The sequence below is a fragment of the Harmonia axyridis genome, chromosome 7 (genome assembly GCF_914767665.1).
Source record: "Harmonia axyridis chromosome 7, icHarAxyr1.1, whole genome shotgun sequence".
Classification (NCBI taxonomy): domain Eukaryota; kingdom Metazoa; phylum Arthropoda; class Insecta; order Coleoptera; family Coccinellidae; genus Harmonia; species Harmonia axyridis.
In genome coordinates this window covers 2,364,155-2,390,204 of record NC_059507.1, presented here as the reverse complement: position 1 = coordinate 2,390,204, position 26,050 = coordinate 2,364,155, and the positions used below count along the sequence as shown (strand labels likewise).

At 37.0% G+C, this 26,050-nt stretch overlaps 2 protein-coding genes across 2 annotated transcripts in view; one reads left to right on the top strand and one right to left on the bottom strand.

The window, feature by feature from the left end:
- The window catches only part of LOC123684186, a 269,382-nt gene that overhangs the window by 8,603 nt on the left and 234,729 nt on the right, over window positions 1-26,050 (top strand). The gene's annotated exons all lie outside the window — the stretch shown is intronic.
- On the bottom strand, window positions 22,465-23,378 carry LOC123684187 (histidine-rich glycoprotein-like). The gene has a single exon (XM_045623354.1). It carries the CDS (start codon window positions 23,357-23,359, stop codon window positions 22,604-22,606), a length of 756 nt encoding a protein of 251 aa, XP_045479310.1. The 5' UTR covers window positions 23,360-23,378; the 3' UTR covers window positions 22,465-22,603.

Here is a 26,050-nt window from a genome sequence, read left to right as displayed (position 1 = left end):
TTGAACATGTCAACGACTTTCATTCTGCGATGCAACGAAGAAGGATATTATCCTCGATATTATCTGATGGTTGGAACTGTTGGAAGTAAATATGGCGTAACTGATTCAAATATAATATCTCAATTTCCTTCCTCAGGGTAAACGACGTTTTGGACGTACAACAAAACGGAAACTCATCTATATTAAAAAAATAATAATAATCGATTTTTAAGCGTGAGAATTCCATCTCGCTATTCAGGAATACCACTAGTTGACAGTGAGGAAAAATATACAGGATGGTCCAGATTTTAGTTCATTAATTTTGGCGTCGGATAGAACAACTCCGAGAACAACTCGTTTCATGAAAAGAAGTTCATATAAACATATATCCTAACAAGCTTCGTTTTCGAGGTAACGGGTGTTTTTTTTCGAGGTATATAACTTTAAGTTGGCATTACTGTTCAAGATTCAACAGCTGTCAAGTGATTTATTCTCAGTTTTGTTTGGCAATATGTCGAAACACCGTTACATCCAGAAAAACTGACTGTTTGGTGCGCTTTATGGGCTGGTGGAATCATTGGTCCGTACTTCTTCAAAAACGATGATGGCCAGAACGTTACAGTCAATGGTGATCGGTATAGAGCCATGATTATTTACTTTTTCATTCCTGAATTGAACAACCATGATGTCCAGGAGCTGTGGTTCCAACAAGATGGCTCAACATGTCACACAGCTCGTGCCACAATCGATTTATTGAAAGACACATTTGGTGACCGCCTAATTTCACGTTTTGGACCTGTGAATTGGCCTCCAAGATCTTGTGATTTAACACCGCTAGACTACTTTCTGTGGGGCTATGTAAAGTCATTGGTCTATGCGGATAAGCCACAAACCTTTGACCATTTAGAAGACAACATTCGCCTTGTTATTGCCGATATACGGCCACAAATGTTGGAAAAAATCATCGAAAATTGGACGTCCAGATTGGACTACATCCGAGCCAGCCGTGGCGGTCATATGCCAGAAATCATATTTAAAATGTAATGCCTCAAGATTATCTTGCGGATAAATAAAATTCATGTCAATCGAATAATCCATCGTTGTTTTATTGCAATTTAATGTTCTATAGCTCTAAAAAAAACACCCTTTATTATTACATTCATTGTTTTAATTTTTACTTTTTTAGATATTGAAGTCTAGACAATGTAATGTTTCGAATCAGGTAGGTGTCTCTTGCCAAAATTATTCAGTGGCGATTTTGGTATTGAAAATCTGCACCACTGCCTTTTTCTAAACGTGTTAATATTTCAAAACACACATAAAAGTGTTCAGAGAGTGGGGTAGACTCCCGGCAAGATAGAATTTCAATTAAATTTGATTCTATATATTCGACGTAATTTGATTTTGCAGATTTGGAAAAAAAATCATCTATACACCGTAATAACTGATATTTTCTGTCCTATATTCTACAGAAGGAAGCAGATTATGCATATCCAGTGGGTTTTTCATCATATAATCATGTCATTTCATCGATAAAAAGACAGCCCTCCATTCAGAAAACTGCAATGCGGATATCGGAAGTAGAGACACAAGCGTATATACGTTAATAGATATATTCGTATCCCATGCTCGATTTTAATTTCAAGGGGGTCGAGAACCTCAAGAGGTATCTTTCCAAGGGATATTCTGGGAAACGTCTTACGTACATATATTGGAAATTTTGTGATTAAAAAGCAGAAATAAATACGAACAAATCAGCTCTAGTCGAATTTTAGATGGTAGACCTGACCAACATAAAGCGAGTTCTTCAAATTGAAACACTGAAAACCATCCCTTTTGTGTTCAAATGAATTTCATATAGATTTCAGATACATGGTTTATCAAGGATGCAGAACATGGCTTCACTGCAATGCAGATGAGCGTGAGTTTAAAAAAGAAGTATGTAAGGGGCGTCAGATGCTTTAAAAAAGCATTTAAGTTTTTGAAGATTAGGTATCAAACTACCAAAATAAGATTATTCTAGGAAATTAAACCAAAATGAGAACGAATTTCTGCACTTAGGAAATGGATCTAATAACGTTATGTGATATTAACCAAGATATTTAATGAGAAATATACCATGCACATCTCAAATTACGGGTACCATAACCTTGCCAGCTTATAGTTGAGATTAAGGACGCTTATTAGGACGGCTTCCACTGACTGCTTTCCACTCAGCTGAGTTTTAACAAAAGCAGCAACGTGTTACTAATTCTGAGCAGTGTTTGAAGCTGCAATAAACCTGAATTTTTGCGTCGATATGTGACAATGGATGAAACATGGCTCCATCATTCCACTCCGGATTCTAATCGACAGTCAGCTGAGTGGACTGCACACGATGAACCGAGTTCAAAGCTAGGGAAAACACAACAGTCAACTGGCAAGGTTATGCCATCAGTATTCTGGGATGCGCAAGGTATAATATTCTTTGATTACCTCCAGAAGGGCCTGACTATCAACAGCAATTATTATACATATAGCGTTATTGGATCGTTTTAAGGATGAAATCGTTAGAAAACGGCCCAATATGAAGAAAAAAAGTTATGTTTCATCAATTCAAAGCGCCGTGCTACAAATCAATGAAAACAATGGCAAAATTTCATGAATTGGGCTTCGAATTGCTTCTGCATCCACCTTATTCGCCAGATCCGGCTCCCAGCGACTTTTTCCTGTTCTCAGACCTCAAAAGAATGCTCGCTGGAAAGAAATTTAACGCCAATGAAGAATTGATAGCCGAAACTGAGGCCTATTTTGAAGCGAAAGACAAATCGTATTAGAAAAATGGTATCGAAAAGTTGAAAGATCGCTATAATCGCTGTATCGCCCTCGAAGTCAACTATGTTGAATAATAAAATCGAATTTTGCCAAAAAAAATGTGTTTTACTATGTTAGACCGGGGACTTTTCAATTGGCCTGTTATTATGTGAATAAGTATGAAAACTTACGAATTAGTTATTCATCACAGCTTAGTAACTGTATCCTTATGATAATTTGAATTTTCCCGAGGATTTCTCTCGCATTGATTGAAAATTTGTTCTCGAAATCGGTAGCAGATACGACAAAAATATAAGATATCAAAAAGTGTAGGTACTAGACCAAAGTTTCTCCTCAAAGTAACGTAGAATTACATCAATATTTTCATAACAAAAGTCTTTCAGTTCGACAGAATTATATCCCCATATTTTTATCATCAAGAACATGTTCAAACGCAATGCAATCGAAGAGTGCTTTCGGCTCTCTTCTATTGAATCTCAGCATACTATGCGATACTTCAAAAAGCAACTACCCCAGGCAGAAATAATGGATGCACGGTTGAAATATTTCGGTTAACAACCTCTGTAAACGGATTTCATACATAGCTGCAGTGCCATCAGAACTGAATTTTTGGAGTTCTGTTCAGAACTAACGATCTAATTACATGCAATGAGAATGCCAAGCTGATATTCTAATGCAACGGATACAGGTACTTTCCATGATACAGCGCTTGCTGTTGAATTAATGAGTTCACTCGCTTCCTATATCCCGAGGACACTGAAATGGATAGAATATTTTTTTATACAATGTACAGATTTTGGGTTACAGGCACAAGGGAAGTAATGAGCTACAATATCTTGCAGTTTGAATTAGTTTGAACGTGATTTTGTATGTAGGTTTCTGAGAAGGTTCAGGTGCACCAAATTAGCTAGGCAAAATGTTGGAGATACTTACAATCCTTGCTTACGTGAGCTTATGAACTTGGGATAACATTACCAAATTGAAATTTGGTACAAAAATCTGATGTTATATAGTCATTGAACTTTCCAGCTCGATAACATGATCCATGAATTTCTAATAAAAAAAATCAAGAAAAAAAATAAAGTACGAACACATGATTTACATGTCTTTATAAAGTTTTTATAGCATCATAAGTCGTCTAGCCAACTATCGTTGAAGGGGAGAAACGAATCAGGAATATTTCATTATAATTCACGTACTATTCGAAACGAATATTTGCTACTGATTAGCATTGAAATTTTATGTAAATTATTTCAAAACAAGCTCTGTTTCATTCATCCCATGTGGAAACTGATGATTCATAATAATTATATAAATGATGTATAATAATGAGTTAGAATATCATTGAGGTATATTATCCTGCATATTTATCTCTGATATTTTGGAATATTTACCTTTTAATATGAAATGAACTAATAAACAAATTTTGCTGAATGTAGTAAAATATAAATTGAAAAAAAGTCAAAAGAGATTTGTATGCTATTCTATATACACAGTGTCACATTGAATAGGAAGCTGGGGTCTTATAGGGTAACAAATTTATTCTGTTCTTGAGGGGTACATTTTTTACATAAAACCATCATCATATCATTTCATCTCTTGGTGCGGCAATCCCAACCTCGTGAAATTAAATAGGGAAGATGAATCATGCGATATGTTGTTGAAAAGGTCGTTTTCTCCTGAAAATGACACTGAGAAATTTTTCAAGATCTGATTATTTGTTTTCATGAGGAAAATGAAATACCATGCAATTTATCTAGATCACAAAATGATTTCCAATTTCAAGAAGAATACGCTGGAGGGAAAAATTGAATGAGAAAGACGAAATTAGTGTCTGAAATAGTCAAAAATCTCGAAGGGGAAACATTTTACGGAAAAATATTTAACGAATCGTCATAGATCTCTGTATTCGAGATTGAATTTTCCGTCTGAATGACCTTAACGTACAGTTCTGTATTGTCATTGATTTTTTTTTCATCAATCGAAAGGAGTCTATCTTTATGCGCAGATTGTTTTCCATTGTTTCAATGAATTGTTGGACAATTTATGACTAAAATTTCATGTGGATGACTAATTGAACGGATATATTAAAATCGTTTAGACGGAAAATTCAAACTAGATTACAGAGCCATCTGTGACGCTTTGTACAAAACTTTTGTATTTTCTGCATGAAATATGAATCTTTAATGGAAATAAGCGGTTTCCATATGAAATTTTGAAGTTGACCCCCATACTCCTCTCAAAGGGAAATCAGGTTCTGACATAAGTGGACTTCTGCAAAAATCTCTTCTTTCTTCTTCTTCTTCAGCTCTCTTTCATCCAGTGTCGGACATAGGCCTCTTCCAGTTTTTTCCATGCTTCTCTGTCTTTTGCTGTTTTCATACATTGCTTACGGGCTACATCGACTATGTCGTCTATCCATCTTCTCTCGGTCTTCCTATGCTTCTTTTTGTCTCTCGAGGTCTCCAAAACGTCACTTTGTGTGACCATCTTTCCACACTCTGCCTTGTAACATGTGCCACCCACTGCCACTTAAGTTTCGCTATTCTACTCATGATGTCATTTACCCTGTTCTTTTTTCATATTTCGGTGTTGGGAATTCTGTCCCTCAAGCTTATACCCAGCATAATCCTTTCCATGGCCCTTTGAGTTACTCTCATTTGTTCTGCCACATTTTTCGTTATTGCCATAGTTTCTAGGCCATAAGTTGTCACTGGTAATATACAGCTGTCGTAGGTTTTGCGTTTTAAGTGTACAGGAATATTTTTGTCCTTAAAGATGAAACTCAGTTTGCCGAAGGCTGACCATGCTAAGCGTATTCTTCTCCAAATTTCCAATCAAAAATCATCAACCTTTTATTCGAAACATTTTACCGAAAGATGTTTCATTTCGACACATTTTTGACTGGTTCAATTTGAAAAATCACTCGGTATACATTTATGATTGAATTTTTTAATATACATAAATCAATCATAACACTCATCATTTTTTAGTTTCAATTAAAAATAGTTTATAAATATAAAAGTTACTGCCGCAGGAATTATTTATATCTACCTCAATCTGTTGCACCTTTTGATAATAAATTCAATAATACCGTTTTTTAATTGGGGCCGACACCCTTTCTCGTAAATTGACATTATCTGTCCTATTCATCGCGATAGAAACAGATAGACAACAGAAGGAGACTATGAAGGGGTGAAATAAATTATCCATCTAAATATAACAACAACTTATCCGCCCGTGACTCTAAATCTTTCGACGTGCGTTCGAAATAAAAACCGACGTGTATATATATACGCGTTGTAGCCTGATAGGTTACGTACCGTAACATATTCCTTCTGGTTTATCGATCTATAATAAAATCTGAATATAAAATGATGCGTATAAATGTGCTATGCCGCATCGTTGAATCATTGCTTACTCAGAGAGGGTGGTGTCGATTGAATAATGTTCTATGGTGTTATGCTATCGGGATTGTGATGACGTCGCACTTTATGGTCGGAGGGTGGAGATTTTTATACTTAGTCGACTCAATTTTAAGCGCGTGTTCGCCAACAAAAATGTCTTTTATCTCCCTCATTTTTATAGCGGTGGAAGTAGTCACTTCCGGATTCAACAGAGTTGGGATACTTCCATCAGGCTTGCTAGCCTAGGTGTGGTCGGTATTAGCCACCTTCGAGATTTGAACATGTACACTTTTTCTGTAGAAAAGTTCGTCTTTGCATCCGAAAAGGGCTCCAACCTCGACAAAAACCTCCTCATAAGCGCCAAATCAATTGACCTAGAGCATATTTTGAGTTCTGCGAGGAGCTAGTTATCCCTGGAGATTAATATTAGGTGCCCAGCTTTGTTTCCACCGTTTCGCAATAGATTCTAGATTAAAAATGTCAGCTTACGTGCCAATTTCTCGTCATTTGCGGGAGGTTTCAATTTTCTGCTTCAATATCAAGAAATCTGAGGCTGTGGCTCATCGAATGCACTCAAATACCTATGGTGAGGACGCCATTAGTTAAAGAACGTACCAAGAGTGGTTTCAACGCTCCAGGAACTGTGATTTTGACGTCGAAGACCAGCATGGCGGTGGAAAGGAGGAAGTTTTCGAAGATGCAGAATTGGAGGCTGTGATTGATAAAGACTCGTGTCAAACGCAACGAGAATTGGCAGGATCATTAGAAGTTACGCAATAGGCCATTTCAAAACTTCTGAAAGTCATGGGAATTATTCAGAAACAAGGAAATTGGTTGCCGTACGAGTTAAAGCCGAGAGATGTTGAACGGCGTTTGTTTGCTTGTGTGCAGCTGCTTGCAAGGCAGAGAGGAAAGGGATTTCTGCATCGCATTGTCACTGGAGACGAAAAATGGATTCATTACAATAATCCCAAGCGCAGAAAATCATGGGGATATCCAGGCCATGCTTCCACGTCGATGGCCTAACCGAATATTCACGGTTCCAAGGTCAAGCGCAGTATTTGTTATCACTCCAAAAGATAACTAGTTTTTTCAAAAGTAGTGAGAGAAAGTAGTGTCCAGCGATGAACAATACTTTGAATCATAAATGTATAACCAGTTTTTACAATAAAGCCTCGAATTTCGGAAAAAAACGGCAGAAGCAAAGTTGTATAATAATATTTTCAATAATTATGTCACATGAATTTCATCAATTGAAGACTCTGTTTAATTTGATAACCTTTATATTCTATTATTGAATTAGGCTAGGTACTGATCTGAAAAACTGTCGGGTATCCTATTTCGAATCGATAAACCGTGATGTCCATTTGAATTTCGTGGGAGTGGAGAAACCCAAACCTAAATGGGTATCCAAATTGATGCAAACACAGATTTCTGTTTATGCCTACAGCAATCGAATGCAATTGCAGCTTGATAGACTCTGCGCATCTCCTATGTCATATCCTGAACTCTATGACGGTTGGTAAATTAACCTTAGAGCTGTGGCTGCATGCTACACATTACATGAAATCGATCTCAAACAGTAAATCCCTTTATTTATAAGGCTTGAGCTGTTAATTCGACTCTAAGGCTTCTTCTTAATACTCTCATATATAATACGGCCTGTTCTAAGGGATGAAAATGTCAACTTGAACGAGTCCCATACGCGTGACTTACAGGGGTGCTATTTCCGTAAAGGTCTCGGAATCGTTTGATAAATAGATCCCATGTTGATAGGTGTTCTCTCAACGAGCCCATTATCATTATTTTTCGCTATATCAGAGTCCATCCAAAACGCCAAAAATAAGAATTTCGAGAATTTCTTGGAATTTATACAATTTTGGCGTTCGTCAGACTCACAACAGATTTACAACAAATGAAACTGCAATGTTAAGATTGACGCGCTTTTGTTTTATTGTATTCTTATACAGGATGTTCCTGAATTGTAGGTGGGTACAAACGAAAATGAAAAAAGTCTGTAAACCTGAAAAGGCAATTTTTTTTCATTCTTCATGAGATTGTTAAGTTACAATTGGTTTGAATATTACAATCTGAAGTTTGCATTTTGTGTTATTCTAATTTTGAATGCAAATCTACAGGGTGATTTTTTCTGGAACAGTGACTGCATTTTTCCTCCACATTTTTCAAACTGGTACTTTAGAAGAAATTAAAAAGAAATATAATATGTCCTCTTCGGTTTTCAGTTGTTTTGTCATATCTGCTACCGACTTCGAGAAGAAAATTCAAACAATTCTCTGGTAATTCTCAGGAAAATCCTCTGGAAAATCCATTACATAGGGGTACAACTTTGCTTCCGCCGTTTTTCTCCGAAATTCGAGGCTTTATTGCAGAAAACTGGTTATACATTTATGGTTCGAAGTGTTCTCCATCGCTGGCCACTACTTTCTCACATTTTTGGCCAGCGTACGGATCCCGCCTTGAAAAACCTGGTCATTAATTGCGTTCGTTAACGATCGCCTGTGATTGTTCCAGTCGGTTTTAACAACTCATAATACACTGCGCTGAGCTGGTCCCTCCAAATACTGAGCATGACCTTGGAACCGTGAATATTCGGTTTGGCAGTCGATGTGGAAGAATGGCCGGGATATCCCCATGATTTTCTGCGCTTAACATCATCCTAATGAACACATTTTTCGTCTCCGGTCATAATGCGGTGCAGAAATCTGTCTCTTGTTGTTTGAATTAAATCTTGATTGATTGATCTGATTTTTTTCCTCTACGATTTCCTTTCCGGCTTTGCCTTGCAAGCAGCTGTTGTTGGCTTCAACTAGTACCTAATTTCCTTGTTTCTCAATCATTCCCATGACTTTCAGGCGTTTTGAAATGTCTTGTTACATCACTTCCAATGATCCTACCAAATTCTTGTTGCGTTGGACACGAGTCATGTAATGACTCCAATAATACCATATTATTGATAAAGATCCAGTTAGTTAGCTGTGATGAATAAATTAATTATAACTTGTGGTACCTATTTACCCAATCTGTAACGAAGATTAACAAAGATTCGATAAACTGGTATAATCATCACAAAAAAGTAGGACTACAAGAAACACCCAGTATTTAGAAAATGAGGTGATTGTGAGTCCATGTTTATAGAACTTTTCATTATTGAAATTATCCAAGAAGTTTCTCATTTCCTTTTGCACCTCCAGTATAGAAACACTCTGCAGAGCTTTCGAAAATTTTTTCGAAGCTTCAGAAAGCACTATTGAAGGAAAAATACGGTGTTACCATGTGTAAAAAATCAAGAGGACTTTTTAGTACCAGACTATTCAATAATGAATTAGCACCATCGACTTGAATTGAAAAAGTTTGAAATCATCGTGTTGGGGTCAGTTCAACCGTCGGTTCAACCTTTACATTATTTTTATCGTTCTGGTTAGAATGTGAATGTGAAATTTGTATATTTTCGATCACATTCAGTTGTACTGAAAGCGGCTCATGTCGTTATAAAAATTTGAATATAAATCCACTCGACTTTCCTGAAATGGGCATTTTTAGTGTTTACGTCGTGGACAAAACAATCGTCTTTGGGAAAGGCTTGATTGCGCTGTAATTTCTATTTGTTCTTCGACGGCCGACGAAATATATGTAATTAACCAGGAAGGAATTCTTATCAGTTCGAATGCTAATGGTCAAATTATTAGTTCCGCTACACAGCCGAACTTAAGAATAGGTATAATGGCATTCTGGGTTGCCTTATCAATCATTTCACATGCGAAAGCTTTTGACGGCTGATTGTTCATGGCGATTTTTATCGATCTAGCCATTGTACCTTCCAGAAAACTCCTACAGCGGTTGGACATAATCGGGATCTTTGCGATATGGCGCCGCCACCTGATGTTTTCCTGGTTTTAATTGGGTTGCCAATTGGAGGAGTCAAAAGAGGTTACTAATGAAGTGTCTGCTGTCTAATCCTTTGCTCCTGAGAAGTCAACACCTCATAAAATATTTTTTCGGACCCCTTTTCAGTTATCTTTATGGAGTATGTTTTTAAGTCGAAATCCCAACCAATAAATCAAAGTTAGTAGATAACATAAGGGTATATTGAGGATTCGAATCTTGTAGTTGTGATCGGGAAGACCTAACGATTGGGATCATCCTTAATGAATAGAAAGCAAGAAAATGCGTCCAGCAATCTATTGGTATTGATATCATAGCTAGTGTTTCAATTCTTATTGCCCAGTTTTCCCATTTATTTAATTCGAAGAAATATCTAGTAGGCCAATTGAAAATGTCTCATGGATAGATGGCGGTGCTATTATTAAATCCATATGATTTTTAGTTAGTACCAACCTTCAAACGATACGTATCAAAATTTGACACCAGTCCGACCATTAGTTTGAGAGATATTGCGTTGTGAGTGTAGCTACTTTTGTTATTTGAAAAAAAAATAGAAAAAAAAGAATTTGGTGTGCCGATAAAATATTGCTTTTTGAAGGGAAAAAATACAGTTGAAGCAAAATCTTGGCTAGATGAAGAGTTTCCGGGGTCTGCACCAGGAAAACCAACATCATCATTGATTTGTATGCTGAGTTCAAACAGCGAACGCTGTGGACGCCCAAAAAAGGATGTCACTGACGAAAAATCGAAAAAGTTCACAAAATAATTTTGAATGACCATAAAGTGAAGTTGATCGAGATAGCAGACATTGTGAAGATATCATCTGAACGTGTACATCATATCATTGACGAATATTTTTACATGAAAAAGCTGTGTGCAAAATGGGTGCCGCGCTAGCTCACAATCGATCAAAAACAGCAACGTGTTAATGATTCTCAGCAGTGTTTGGAGCTGTTTAAGTGCAATAAACCCGAATTTTGGCGTCGATATGTGACAATGGATGAAACATGGCTTCACAATTTCACTTCGGAGTCCAATCGATAGTCAGCTGAGTGGAATTCACACGATGAATCGAATCCAAAGCGAGGAAAAACACAACAGTCAGCTGGCAAGGTTATGGCATCATTATTGTGGGATGCTCAAGAAATCATATTCATTGATTACCTACAAAAGGGCCAGACCAGCAACAGCGATTATTATATAGCGTTCTTGGATCGTTTAAAAGATGAAATCATTAAAAAACGACCCCATTTGAAGAAAAAAAGGTGCTGTTTTGTCAAGACAATGCGCCGTGTCACAAAGTTGGTCTTCGAATTGCTTCTGCATCTACCGTATTCGCCAGATCTGGCCCCCAGCGACTTTTTCCTGTTCTCAGACCTCAAAAGAATGCTCGCTGGAAAGAAATTTAGCGCCAATAAAGAAGTAGGTTAGACCGGGGACGTTACAATTGGCCTCATATGATCTGCTTGATGATTCCATATTATTTAAAAAAAAAGAGATCGGGAGTCCTTGAAGATTTTTCTCCAAGTTTTATAGCTCTCGAAATGCTTTGAACAATCATCGAATTTGGGACGCCCTGTATACATTCAAGAATTCAAACATGGATTTCTGAAAACTGCATATTAACTCTGAATGAATCGGCTTCCATCCTAGAATTGAAATAAAAATATCGCTTCCTTCAAACCATTAAAATCTTATCGAACAAAAAAATTAATTCCGAAATGCACGCTGACCTAAAAATAAAGGCAGAAAGAACCTGGATGGGACGAGCAGCGAGGAAATCAGGACAGGATACCCTGAAGATTAATGATTTTTCCATGTAAAATTATTAAAACGATCTGGTAAAAATTGTCAACGCTCTGCCATTCTTCCTCATTTGTTTCTATCACCGGCTCTCTGCGTTTTTCAGATCGTTCGACTGGCTGCTCTGGATATTGCTCTTTTCCCGCGCCATCTCTGGGGAACGGCATCAACAAATTCGGACTGAAAAAGGGGTTTCTCCTTAATATTTGAATATAACCCACAGGCATTCGGGGGGTATCCGTTGACATTTTCAAAGGAATGTATAAAGTTGTTAGGGAACCCTCAAAACGTAGTTCGCGAATCCTTTCTTACTTACGGTTTCCTTTTATTATCCTCCTTTGGAGACTGTGCGATTTCCTCTTTCCTTTTGATTCTTTTCGGGCAGGATGTGAAAGATTTCCACCAGTTTAATTCGATGCTCAATATTTCAGTGGGAAGCTTCTACGAGGGTTTTGCACTGAGTGACAACGCTACAGAGGAATTTGTTGCGTCGATTGAGATGAGTATCTGGGTTATTGATGGAGTGACATAGTGGCTTGTCAGAATACAGGGTGTTGGACTTTAATGGAGAAATTAATTTTTCTTGAAGTTTTAGTAACCGGATTAGAGGGCCACAGAATATTTATAAGCGTTTAGCGAATCGCTTTGACATGGATATTGCCATCTTCGCATGCAAGAAGTTACCTCAACTTCTAAATCAAATTTGACTGACATGAATTCTAATAGAGGGTGTTTTTTTTAGAGCTATAGAACTTCAAATTGCAATAAAACAACGATGGATTATTCGATTGACATAAATTTTATTTATCCACAAGATAATCTTGTGGCATAACATTTTAAATATAATTTCTGGCATATGACCACCACGGCTGGCTCGGATGTAGTCCAATCTGGACGTCCAATTTTCGATTACTTTTTCCAACATTTGTGGCCGTATATCGACACTAACAATGTTGTCTTCCAAATGGTCAAGATTTGTGGCTTATCCGCATAGACCAATGACTTTACATAGCCCCACATAAAGTAGTCTAGGGGTGTTAAATCACAAGATCTTGGAGGCCAATTCACAGGTCCAAAACGTGATATCAGGCGGTCACCAAACGTGTCTTTCAATAAATTGATTGTGGCACGAGCTGTGTGACATGTTGCGCCGTCTTGTTGGAACCACAGCTCCTGGTCATCATGGTTGTTCAATTCAGGAATGGGTAAGTTAGTAATCATGGCTCTATACCGATCACCATTGACTGTAACGTTCTGGCCATCATCGTTTTTGAAGAAGTACGGACCAATGATTCCACCAGCCCATAAAGCGCACCAAACAGTCAGTTTTTCTGGATGTAACGGTGTTTCGACATACACTTGAGGATAAGCTTCACTCCAAATGCGGCAAATTTGTTTGTTGACGTAGCCATTCAACCAGAAGTGCGCTTCATCGCTAAACAAAATAAAATGGACGTAGTGCGCGATACGTATTCCGCACAGAACCATTATAAAAAGTGCGTTCTTTAAGGAGAAACACGCGAATTGAGTGGAATATCGCATCACTGATATTTTTTCATTTCCGCGCGCTTCATGTCAAATTTGATAGTTGATGTTGGAGACAAAATTTGCTTACTGAAAATGACATATGCTCTCTCTATTTATGTTTATTATTGAGGGTGATTCAGGAAAAAGAGAAATTCGATTAGACAGACTTGGCGCTATAACCTTCAAGATCATCTCCGGCTTAAAATTTGAACTACACAGACATCGCCCAAATAGAACGAGCGCTCAAAAAAAACCCGAGAGAATCATCGACTTCGCTTTCTCTCTTCATTAACAAGTTCTAAGAACTATTCAACCGTACTTTCCTCTGTGAACGCGCTATACGCTGATTGATTCAAGATGCTCCCAATATCGACGGTAAGATAAACAGAAGCAGATCACTCGATTCAGTTATTGCTGAACTTTGTATGATATAAAAGATTTATTACCGTCACCTCTGTTGTATGTTATTGCTTTCAGGAGAAATCAAATGGGATGAAACTTCTAGAGTTCCAAATAAGTCAATTTAGTGTCCTTTTGGTAAGACATGATTAAGGTATGAATTTTCTCTATTGCTACAACCAATTTTTGATATTGAGTGGCTTGATTCTTCAAAAATACTTGACGTTTTCGAATATGAAATAATACCTTGCAACATCTTCTCCAACATGAGTTGAATTTCTTCAAAAACTCCAGGAATATTATAATAACAATGACAAAAAACTTTGAAAGCCCAAGATCAGTAAAGAGGATAGGCCAAAGATGTTGCACCTACATAGCCCCGAGACTTTTTCCCCTAGTACCACAAGAAATAAAAAATGTGAAGAACAAAATATCATTTGAAAGAAAATTGAAAAAATGGATAATAGACTTTGATAAAACAAAATCATATAAAATAATAAATCAGAACTATTAATGTACACACGAATATGACAAAGAGAAATACAGAATATGACACACAAAAATCACGATTTCGACAGATATACTACAGGATTTTCGACAAATATTATACAGGATTTCGACCATTATCTGTGACGAAGCACACGTTTGTTCCACTTAATTAGAAGATAATATATTTTGCGGTGTATAAAGAGTAAATTTCATGTTCATTACTGTGCACAGTTTATATTTTTATACAACTCTACAGTATTATAGAGTTTATTGAATGTATTTTCATGAATAAACTCTCTTATTATTATTATTATTATATATCGACTGACGTTAGTTTGGAGAGTTGTTGCTCTGTTGAAAACATTTTCCAACAAAGACTTATTTAAACTTCCCCCAATTGTTTTTATTTCTGTCATTTATCATATAAAATTTAGTCGATCTCTCTGAATGCCAATTGAACATTGACCGAATTATAATTTTATCTATGATATTTAATCATGAAATCTTTCTCATTTTCACCAGCCTGATTCCTGAAACATCGTTCAAAATATATCTAAAATAATTTTCCTCAATATATCAAAACAAGAACAACATGAAAATATGAAATAAGCCACAGATAACTGGCTTATTCATGGCCTACTAGTGAAAAGCGGATATCCTGTATATATTTGTTCCCAAAGTTGTCGATCCTTTATGCTCGCACAAAAGGGTAATTGATTCCTGATGTCAAATTTACCAGCAGGCCACCTCGGTGTGGGGTCCACGAACTGCATGCGCTCTGTTGACACGGATGACTTTCTTTCGACCGTTTAAATTTTAACGTTATCCTAATGAATACGCGTAGCACGAAAACTGTGTGAATGGAACGTCATCTTTTATTCATGGTAAACTGGGCGAATATCTGACAGAACGAAGCTCCCCAAAACTTAATTTAATACAGTTTTTACCGAAACATTTGAGAATTTAATGAGGTTATGAATATGGCAGATGGTCATTGCGCATTTGGTGAATGAGTGCGAAGTTCGAAAGTGAAGAGATGTCGAAGAGTTGAATGAATAAATATCCCATTCATTTTGGCAAAGGTATGACGTAAGCGTTCGAAAGAAATAGGAAAAGCCAGACTCTCATTACACTCCTTTTGTTCCTTACAATATAATTTTTTGTCCAATTGATAACATATAACGGGTGTTTTTTTTCGAGGTATATAACTTTAAGTTGGTATTACTGTTCAAGATGGCGACCGATTTAATAACTGTCAAGTGATTTATTCTCCGTTTGATTTGGCAATTCATCATGAATTGCCAACAACGCTTGCAAATAGTGCAATTTCATTTCGAAAATAATGGTTCTGTGCGGAATACGTATCGCGCACTACGTCCATTTTATTTTGTTTAGCGATGAAGCGCACTTCTGGTTGGATGGCTACTTCAACAAACAAAACTGCCGTATTTGGAGTGAAGCTAATCCTCAAGTGTATGTCGAAACACCGTTACATCCAGAAAAACTGACTGTTTGGTGCGCTTTATGGGCTGGTGGAATCATTGGTCCGTACTTCTTCAAAAACGATGATGGCCAGAACGTTACAGTCAATGGTGATCAGTATAGAGTCATGATTACTAACTTTTTCATTCCTGAATTGTGCAACCATGATGTCCAGGAGCAGTGGTTCCAACAACACGGCGCAACATATCACACAGCTCGTGCCACAATCGATTTATTGAAAGACACGTTTGGTGACCGCCTAATTTCACGTTTTGGGCCTGTGAATCGGCCTTCAAGATCTTGTGATTTAACACCGCTAAACTACTTTCTGTGGGGCTATGTAAAGTCATTGGTCTATGCGGATAAGCCACAAACCCTTGACCATTTGGAAGACAACATTCGCCGTGTTATTGCCGATATACGGCCACAAATATTTGAAAAAGTCATCGAAAATTGGAAGTCCAGATTGTACTACATCCGAGCCAATCGTGGCGGTCATATCCCAGAAATCATATTTAAAATGTAATGCCACAAGATTATCTTGCGAATAAATAAAATTCATGTCAATCGAATAATCCATCGTTGTTTTATTGCAATTTAAAATTATATAGCTCTAAATAAAACACCCTTCAGATGGACGACATTAGTAAAAACCGATAGTCCACTCTCCCTTAAAAAAGGCCCACATAAATTATTATTCAAATTCAAAATTTTGACCTACAAAACAACGTCCCAAAACCCACTCATCCCTTCTGTTATCGTCATCAAAATTCGCAAGGCCACACGACCCCCTTGGGGGTAGTCCATCCCCCGGCATTTGGTTATAGATCGTAGACCCGCTAATGAAGATCATTCGCCCGGATGCCAATGTGCCCTCTATTTCCAGTCGTATATTTTTATGCGGCTGTATAATTGCTCAGACCACGGGGTCAGATCGACTGCGATAGGGATCTCGCAATAAGGGGTGCATCCCCGTTTTACGGCAGTAGTAATGTAACGGGTATTTATGGCAGAAACCCAGCGGTGGAGCAAAGGGAGGTCCTACTGGGTGATTCACGTCGAAACAAATACTACAGTTCGTTGTCTAACGTAACTTATAAGTCAGCGGCAATTTCAAGGGATGGTATCGTCCTTCAGAGTAATCGGGGTTGGTTGTGTTGCAGCTATTTTGTCCTTTTCATGCGGTTGTAGCATATTCCGCCCTTAGCTGGTATAACACTTCACTCTATATTGTGTAGAAACCAGAAGTGACGTATGAAAACGTTAATACTTTGATGCTTATACGCACGTGTCTCAAAATAAGGGAAGAACTGGAGATTACTAAAAGGAAATAATCTTCTAATCAAAAAGAATAACATGTATGTATAGGGTTTTCCTATAGGAGGTTCCCTCAGAGGAATAAAAATAGACAGAGAGAGCTATGTCATTTTCAGTAAGCAAATTTTGTCCCCAACATGATCTATTAAATTTGACATTAAGCGCGCGAAAATGAATACATATTAGTGATACGATATTTCACTCAATTCGCGAGTTTCTTCACAAAGAACGCACTTCTTATGTCCCATAGTGAATCAACATTTCTTATGAACTCAAAATATATTGAGATGAATACTTAAATATATAAGAAATTTAGAACACAAACTTAAAGCGTGCCAAACGAATGACAACGAGACAGCAAAAGTAGCCAAACCTTGGATTTCAGCAGGTTGATACAGAAAAATAATAAACTGCATATTATAAATTTGACAATAAGGAAAAATATTAGATTCCAAATATTCAAATTTGCATATTTAATTGAGAATCACTCAAATAAATAAATAAATAAAATATACATTCATAATGATATAGTAAAATTGTGGATTTGAAAATATATCACAATCCGACAACGTAATCTAACCATGTGGGGGACATGTAAAAATTGCGTATACTCCCTCTATCTTTGTTTATTACTGTGAGGGTAAATCCGAAGGTAACTTTTAATATTTGAGTTTATATCCTCACAAAATTCAAATGGTTCAAAACGTCGCTTATTTTCTAATTTTCATCAGATCTTTGCTATTGGAAAGCCCATTATAGGTTCATGTATTCATAATAGTTATTTATGCAACAAGTGCAAAAAGTGAATGTTTATTGCACTCGACATGGACAATACGTGCAATAAACAATTTTTGCACGAGTTGCATACAACATTTTTTCTACGTTCATGCAAAAAGCAAAAAATGAGTTATTGAGGTGCGGCACTAGGTGTAGGAAAATGAAAAGCGCAACTTGAATACTTTATTATTAATATCGATTTGCTTTGAAACAGGAACTAATACGTTACGAACCATTTAACTCAAACTTTATTTTTACCCTCAATGTTGAAAGTGAATGAACAATTGGTGCAATTTTCAATATGAATATTTCGTAGTGAAGTACTTTTTAATTCCACTTTTTGATTTGTTACTGCTGTAAACGTACTAGTACTTGGTAACTGTACATCGTTATTTCCTTCAGGCTGAAATATTTTTAATAATAATAATAATAATAAAGTTTATTTGCTTTCAACACAACCTAATATAATATTCTAATAATTATTGCAAATAAACACGTTTGTCATGATGACAGCACGTTGAAGTAGAATGACAGATGAGTGCAATAAAAACTTTATTGCACTAGTGCAATGAAGAACTTCTTTTTCCACTAAATATAGTTCAATAAAGTTTTGCTTTTTGCATGAATGTAGAAAAAAATCATTTAAATTAAAAATCTTTTTTATTGTCACAAAGTTGAATAGTTTTCACAATAAAAATAATTTCTTTTCCAGGTGAGTGACCAAAAAAGTAACTTCAGTCTACGCCACCTAATTTTTGGTAAGCATGTGACCTATATTATAAGTAACCCAGTTATGGCATTCATTTCACGCCAGAAATTATTCAAATCGGAACTGAATTTGAGGACTAATTGGTTTTTCCTATTCTTTTAATCAAATAATTATCCATTTCTGTTTGATGCACGGATTTCTTAACTCGATTGAAACTGTTGAAACAAACTTCTCACGTTGAATCAAGAGAGACCAAGTCTGGTCTATCAAAGCTCTCAAATCTTCCCTCGTATTTGCTTTGGCGAATTCGACAAATTGATTCCTGAAATTCCTGCTCCATTCGGCAGCTTTTGTTCTCATTTCGTACTGATCTTATCATAAAGCAACTGCTTGATATCTCTTAATGGGGGGCATACATATTTCATCCAATTCTGTGGTTTCTTCCGTGTATCCATTGACGTTCTGTTGGTTCAATTCCTCGGAACAAGATAGTCTCTACAAATATTTAGCAGTGGAACTTGAAACGTTCATAGCCATCTGTAGAGATTGCAGTTATGTTTCTGAAAGTCATGGTTTCGAAATGTTCTAAATGATGGTGCTCTTTGAAACAAAACTAAAGCGCAAATCTCTACAATCAATAAGTGGCTGACCTAACCTGTTAACATTCTTTTCTTTTAAAGCCTAATGAAAAAATTGTTATCGGTTAATTTTTCTGAATTCTTCGTATTTTGTAGAAATATCTCCTGAACAAGAAAGTCCCAAATTCTATGCTCACTGAGAGCATCTCTTGAACTAAAGGGTGTTTTTTTTAGAGCTATAGAACTTCAAATTGCAATAAAACAACGATGGATTATTCGATTGACATGAACTTTATTTATCCGCAAGATAATCTTGTGGAATTAAATTTCAAATATGATTTCTGGCATATGACCGCTGGCTCGGATGTAGTCCAACCTGGACGTTCAATTTTCTATGTTTTTTTCCAACATTTGTGGCCGTATATCGGCAATAACACGGCGAATGTTGTCTTACAAATGGTCGAGGGTTTTTGGCTTATCCTCATAGACCAATGACTTCACATAGCCCCACAGAAAGTAGTCTAGCGGTGTTAAATCACAAGATCTTGGAGGCCAATTCACAGGTCCAAAACGTGAAATTAGGCGGTCATCAAACTTGTCTTTCAATTAATCGATTGTGGCACGAGCTGTGTGACATGTTGCGCCGTCTTGTTGAAACCACAGCTCCTGGACATCATGGTTGTTCAATTCAGTAATGAAAAAGTTAGTAATCATGGCTCTATACTGATCACCATTGACTGTAACGTTCTGGCCATCATCGTTTTTGAAGAAGTACGGACCATTGATTGCACCAGCCCATAAAGCGCACCAAACAGTCAGTGATTCTAGATGTAACGGTGTTTCGACATACACTCGAGGATTAGCTTCACTCCAAATGCGGCAGTTCTGTTTGTTGACGTAGCCATTCAACCAGAAGTGCGCTTCATCGCTAAACAAAATGAAATGGATGTAGTGCGCGATACGTATTCCGCACAGAACCATTATTTTCGAAATGAAATTGCATTATTTGCAAGCGTTGTTCAGGCGTGAGTCTATTCATGATGAATTGCCAAACGAAACTGAGAATAAATCACTTGACAGCTGTTAAATCGGTCGCTATCTTGAACAGTAATGCCACCTTAAAGTTATATACCTCGAAAAAAAACACGCGTTATAATATATCGTAATACATTGTTCATGAATTCACGATGATATCTATAAGTTGTTGTTTCACTACTTCATCCACTCTCAATTCCTCACCTATCTATCAATTGAAGAAACTTACCGTATAAAATATAATGCACTTTTCTATTACTCGGAAGGCTCTAAATATATGTCAGAACATTTCTTCATTTTCTGTCAGCCGATGTCAGAAAATTATTTGAAAAGATTGAGTACAGGTAAGGAACAACCGCATCCAAGTTCTCGAAGTTCTATTAGAACTGATGGAGTAAATTCCCCCAAGAATAGCTTTCATTTATTTAATGGAGAAAAAAAACAAGGAAATTTATAAAGGATATACCAGAAGATCTGCTGATTGCTGGATATATATTCCCGTTAAGAGTCGACGTATATTTTATCATTCTTAGTTTTGAGGGAAAATTTTTAGTTTCAAACCTGAATGATGTTAATATTTGCGGTGATTGTGAATCGAAAAGTCCAATTGAATGTACAGGGTGGGCAAATAAGAGAGGTAAGCGGCTATATCTCAGGATCCACTCATCGTAGAGACTTGCGGTAAAAAATTTTACTACTAAAGAGTACAAGAAAATACACTGGGAATTGTTTTGAAGTTCATACCTCTACCGCTAGGGGGCGTAATAGCTACCGTACAGTAGAAAAATGAATTTTACTCGAAAATGTTTCATATAAAGTTGAAGAAAAAATATCATCACTGTAATCCTTGGAAAATTCTCTATCTTTTTGAATTGTCACTTTCGATTTTACGATATCAAGTAAGGGTAGGTGAAAGGGAAAAATCTGACTGATTGAAATGCCCGCAACTTCAGTTTGGCTCAACATTTTTGAGCAAATTAGATCTCGTCTGAAAGATAATATCTTGTTGATTGAGGACAAAATATACTCATGATAAATTTGTTTCTGCTGCTTTCGATAGGGGGCGCTAAGTCATGAGTTCATTGTTTTGTTCATTTTACTCCGAAATTTCAAATGTAATGATAGGATTTTCTTAGCAGAAACAGAAATTCCATCAAATTAGCATGAAAAAACCTAGAGTGCGCGAAGCGATAGTTTCAGGCATTCCGAAGTTATGGCTGGAAGAAGATATTCTTCAACTGATGCACTGCGAAAAACCGAATTGTGTCTTCAAGTTCTGACAGAAACAGAAATCCCATCAAATTTGTATGAAAAACCAAAAGGTCGCAAAGCGATAGCTCCAGGCGTTCTGGAGTTATGGCCGAAAGAAGGCGCAATTCAGTTTTTCAGTGCATCAGTTGAAGAATATCTTTTTTCGGCCATAACTCCAGAACGCCTGGAGCTATCGCTTTGCGACCTTTTGGTTTTTGATACAAATTTGATGGGATTTCTGTTTCTGTCATAACTTGAAGACACAATTCGGTTTTCCGCAGTGCATCAGTTGAAGAATATCTTCTTTCAGCCATTACTTCAGAACGCCTGAAACTATCGCTCTGCGAACTCTAGGTTTTTTCATGCAAATTTGATGGAATTTCTGTTTCTGCTAAAAAAATTCTATCATTACATTAAAAATTTCGGTGTAAAATGAACAAAACAATGAACTTCTGACTTAGCGCCCCCTATCGAAAGCAGCAAAAACAAATTTATCATGAGTATATTTTGTTCTCAATCAACAAGATATTATCTTTCAGACGATATCTAATTTGTTCAAAAATGTTGAGCCAAACTGAAGTTACAGGCATTTCAATCAGTCAGAATTTTCCCTTTCACCTACCCTTATTTGATGTCGTAAAATCGAAAGTGACAATTCAAAAAGATAGAGAATTTTCCAAGGATTACAGTGATGATATTTTTCCTTCAACTTCATATGAAACATTTTCGAGTAAAATTCATTTTTCTACTGGATGGTAGCTATTACGCCCCCTAGCAGTATAGGTATGAACTTCAAAACAATTTCCAGTGTATTTTCTCGAACACTTTAGTAGTAAAATTTTTTTGCCGCAAGTCTCTACGATGAGTGGATCCTGAGATATAGCCGCTTACCTGGCTTATTTACCCACCCTGTAGATATCAATTAATCCATTCGTTTTTCAGTTTCACATTTTCAGTTTCAACTGTTGTACGGGATTCACAATGAAAGATGGAATAATTTTAAACAGAATTTAATGAGTATTGTATCAAAAACAAATCAACAAATGAGAGAACCAGAACTGCGTCTTCTAGACCTCTCAATAATACAAAAACTAACAATTAACAAGCAAAATTCTTTAACAACTTGAAAATATTCAGTGGTGTCCATCGCTGAAACCATACTCTTTACCACCAGAGCTTGCACCTTTCTTTCCATAATCATCATGGTGGGAGTGATGACTTTCATGCCCATGGTGACCCTTGAACCCTTTGTGGTCCTCATCGTAATGTCCTTTATCAGCGTGTCCCTTCTTTCCGAAGTGGTCGTCATGGTATCCAGATTTGTGGTTTCCTCCCTTCTTGTGGTGTCCCTCTTTGCTTCCGTGGTGTCCGTGATGGTGTCCATGTTTGGAGTGATGTCCAGATTTGTGATAGTCATCGTAGAATTTGTGTTGCTTGTGGTAGTCGTCTTTGTGTGATTTGTGATGATAACCAGTGGTCTTCTGTCCTTTCTTGTGTCCTTTCTTCTCGCCGAATTTCCCGCCTTTGTGGTGTTTTCCATCAGCGTGGTGTTCATCGTAGTGGTCAGCCTCGTCGTGGTGGCTCTTGTGGTGTCCACCTTTTTCGGCGTGGTGGCCTTCTTTGTGTTCTTTCCCGTGCTTGCCGTGTTCGCCTTTTTCGTGGTGATGGTCGCTTTTGTAGCCTTTATCGCCTTTTTCTCCATGTTCGGAGTGGTGATCTCCGTGGTGCTTGGAACCACCGCCTGATTCGTGGTGACTAGAATGTCCGTGATGAGACGCTGCCGGCACTAAATCAAAAACTTCCTCTTCTTCATTTTCCACGATGATCCTACCCGATGCAAAAGCAACGTAGAGCAAGAAAACACCCAAACTGAGAATGAGCCACCTCATTGTATCTTGTGTTGGTTGAGACCGAGAACTGAACTGATTTTTGACTTCTCAATTGTCAGTATTTATACTGAGAATGTTTCCTCATGATTTTCGCGGTGAATTTACCTATGACATTGTGTCGGTTGCAAAAATAAAGAATTGGTTCGATATTGTACAGTTTTTTCATGTTGGTTTGGAGTTTATGTAATGGGCTTTCTCCATCGTTGCAGTTTGTTGCTTGATTGAACTGCATTACCCAAGTCTAACGAAAGATTTTGATTAACGCTTCGAGCTAAGTGGGACACGGCTGTAATCTTATCGCTCCTAAGCTTTTTCAATAAATTGAATTGGTGAATTCCACTACAGAGTGCGGGTATAGGTTAGACGTGATTAGAAACTCAATTCGCTTCTAGATTCTACATATTTTCCGTTGAAAAGAGGAGTTTGTCGACAAATTCTCAATTTTTGTTGTGAGGAACTGTTGTGTGAACGAATTTTGTTTCAGAAAGTTCAAAAAAGATTCGGGCAGTTATTTCCTCACCTATACAGGACTCCATTTCATAAATGGGTTTTCAATTTATCATATCGTTCAGAGTTGTCAACATCACTGTCAACTGTATGCAAACATCAACATCATCAACAGTATGCAAATATTTTCGCGTGTGTCGAATTTTTCGCCGAATTTAAAGATTATTTTATTTATTTCGAATGACCCATCGAGTGAATATGCATGAACAATAACCATTCAATTTGGATACAATATTTTTCCATAATGTCCTGAATGAATTCATTGTTGAAAATTGTCAATTCGAAAGTGAAGGGAATTTTCAGTGGAAATTCCTAATTGATTTTCCAGTGCTTATATATGACAGGCTTCACTTTTCAATAATTAATTACGAAAATATCAATTCGATCCTAAAACAACAATTCCTGGAGTATAACTAGGTTCGTGAGCAATACCTGATGAGTCATTAGTCCGAAGGCTTCTGAAGGATATTATGAATTAATAATACGGGGTCTTTTCAAATGATCTTAACAACGCAGTTGGCTATGGAATTTTCTCATTTTGAGAATGCTTATTGTTCATAACGGGTGTTTTGTTTCGAGGTATATAACTTTAAGTTGGCATTACTGTTCAAGATGGCGACCGATTTTACAGCTGTCAAGTGATTTATTCTCAGTTTGGTTTGGCAATTCATCATGAATAGACTCACGCCTGAACAACGCTTGCAAATAGTGCAATTTAATTTCGAAAATAATGGTTCTGTGCGGAATACGTATTGAGCACTACGTCCATTTTATTTTGTTTAGCGATGAAGCTTGAATGGCTACGTCAACAAACAAAACTGACGCATTTGGAGTGAAGCTAATCCTCAAGTGTATGTCGAAACACCGTTACATCCAGAAAAACTGACTGTTTGGTGCGCTTTATGGGCTGGTGGAATCATTGGTCCGTACTTCTTCAAAAACGATGATGGCCAGAACGGTTCAATCAATGGTGATCGGTATAGAGCCATAATTACTAACTTTTTCATTCCTGAATTGAACAACCATGATGTCCAGGAGCTGTGGTTCCAACAAGACGGCGCAACATGTCACACAGTTCGTGCCACAATCGATTTATTGAAAGACACGTTTTGTGACCGCCTAATTTCACGTTTTGGACTTGTGATTTAAGACCTCTAGACTACTTTCTGTGGGGCAATGTAAAGTCATTGTTCTGTGCGGATAAGCCACAAACCCTTGACCATTTGGAAGACAACATTCGCCGTGTTATTGCCGATATACGGCCACAAATGTTGGAAAAAGTCATCGAAAATTGGACGTCCAGATTGGACTACATCCGAGCCAGCCGTGGCGGTCATATGCCAGAAATCATATTCAAGATGTAATGCCACAAGATTATCTTGCGGATAAATAAAATTCATGTCAATCGAATAATCCATCGTTGTTTTATTACAATTTAAAGTGCTATAGCTCTAAAAAAATCACCTTTTAGAGATGCTAACGGTGTCTTCAGATTTTCTCTGTTTTTCATTGTTGCAGAGATGTGATAATCAAGTGATGATTTCACATAACAACTCTTCAAATTTGCTTACGTAGACTCGATATTTTTGTAGAGTGTGATACATTGTTGAATTCGTAATTTTGTAAATTTTCGGAAAATTAGCTATCGCGTCTCTGGACCAATGAAGAACAGAAAAAAATCTAACGACACTATTAAAATCTCTATATTGGATAATGACTACAAACCGAATTTCGTGCAGTTATCTCCAGTTATGGCAGAAAAAAAAATTATTCAAAAATATTACTTTTCTAGTGAAGATATCACCGAAAATTTAATTTTTTCAGGATAAAATCACCAGATACCATGAATTGCTCCAATCGTTTCGAAAACTCGTTGACCAATCTCGAAATACCAAACAACATTATTCCTAATGACTGCAGTAGGTACTGGACCTCTATCAATTTTCGGTCTCATAATCGTTATAACATAACAGACCGTTAAATTGCAATCTCCACTCCGAAGATAACCGCTGCTGTGTCGAGAAAAGATTATCAAACACAAAGACCGTGACGGTGTTGTCCCAATTTCCATTGACTAGAACGTTCTGCTAGATCTCTGCTCCAATCGTTGCTAAAAAAAAATTGGCGGCGCCTGTTATGTATCGCATTCGCAACCCATTATTCTCCATCTAATTTCCTTCGATT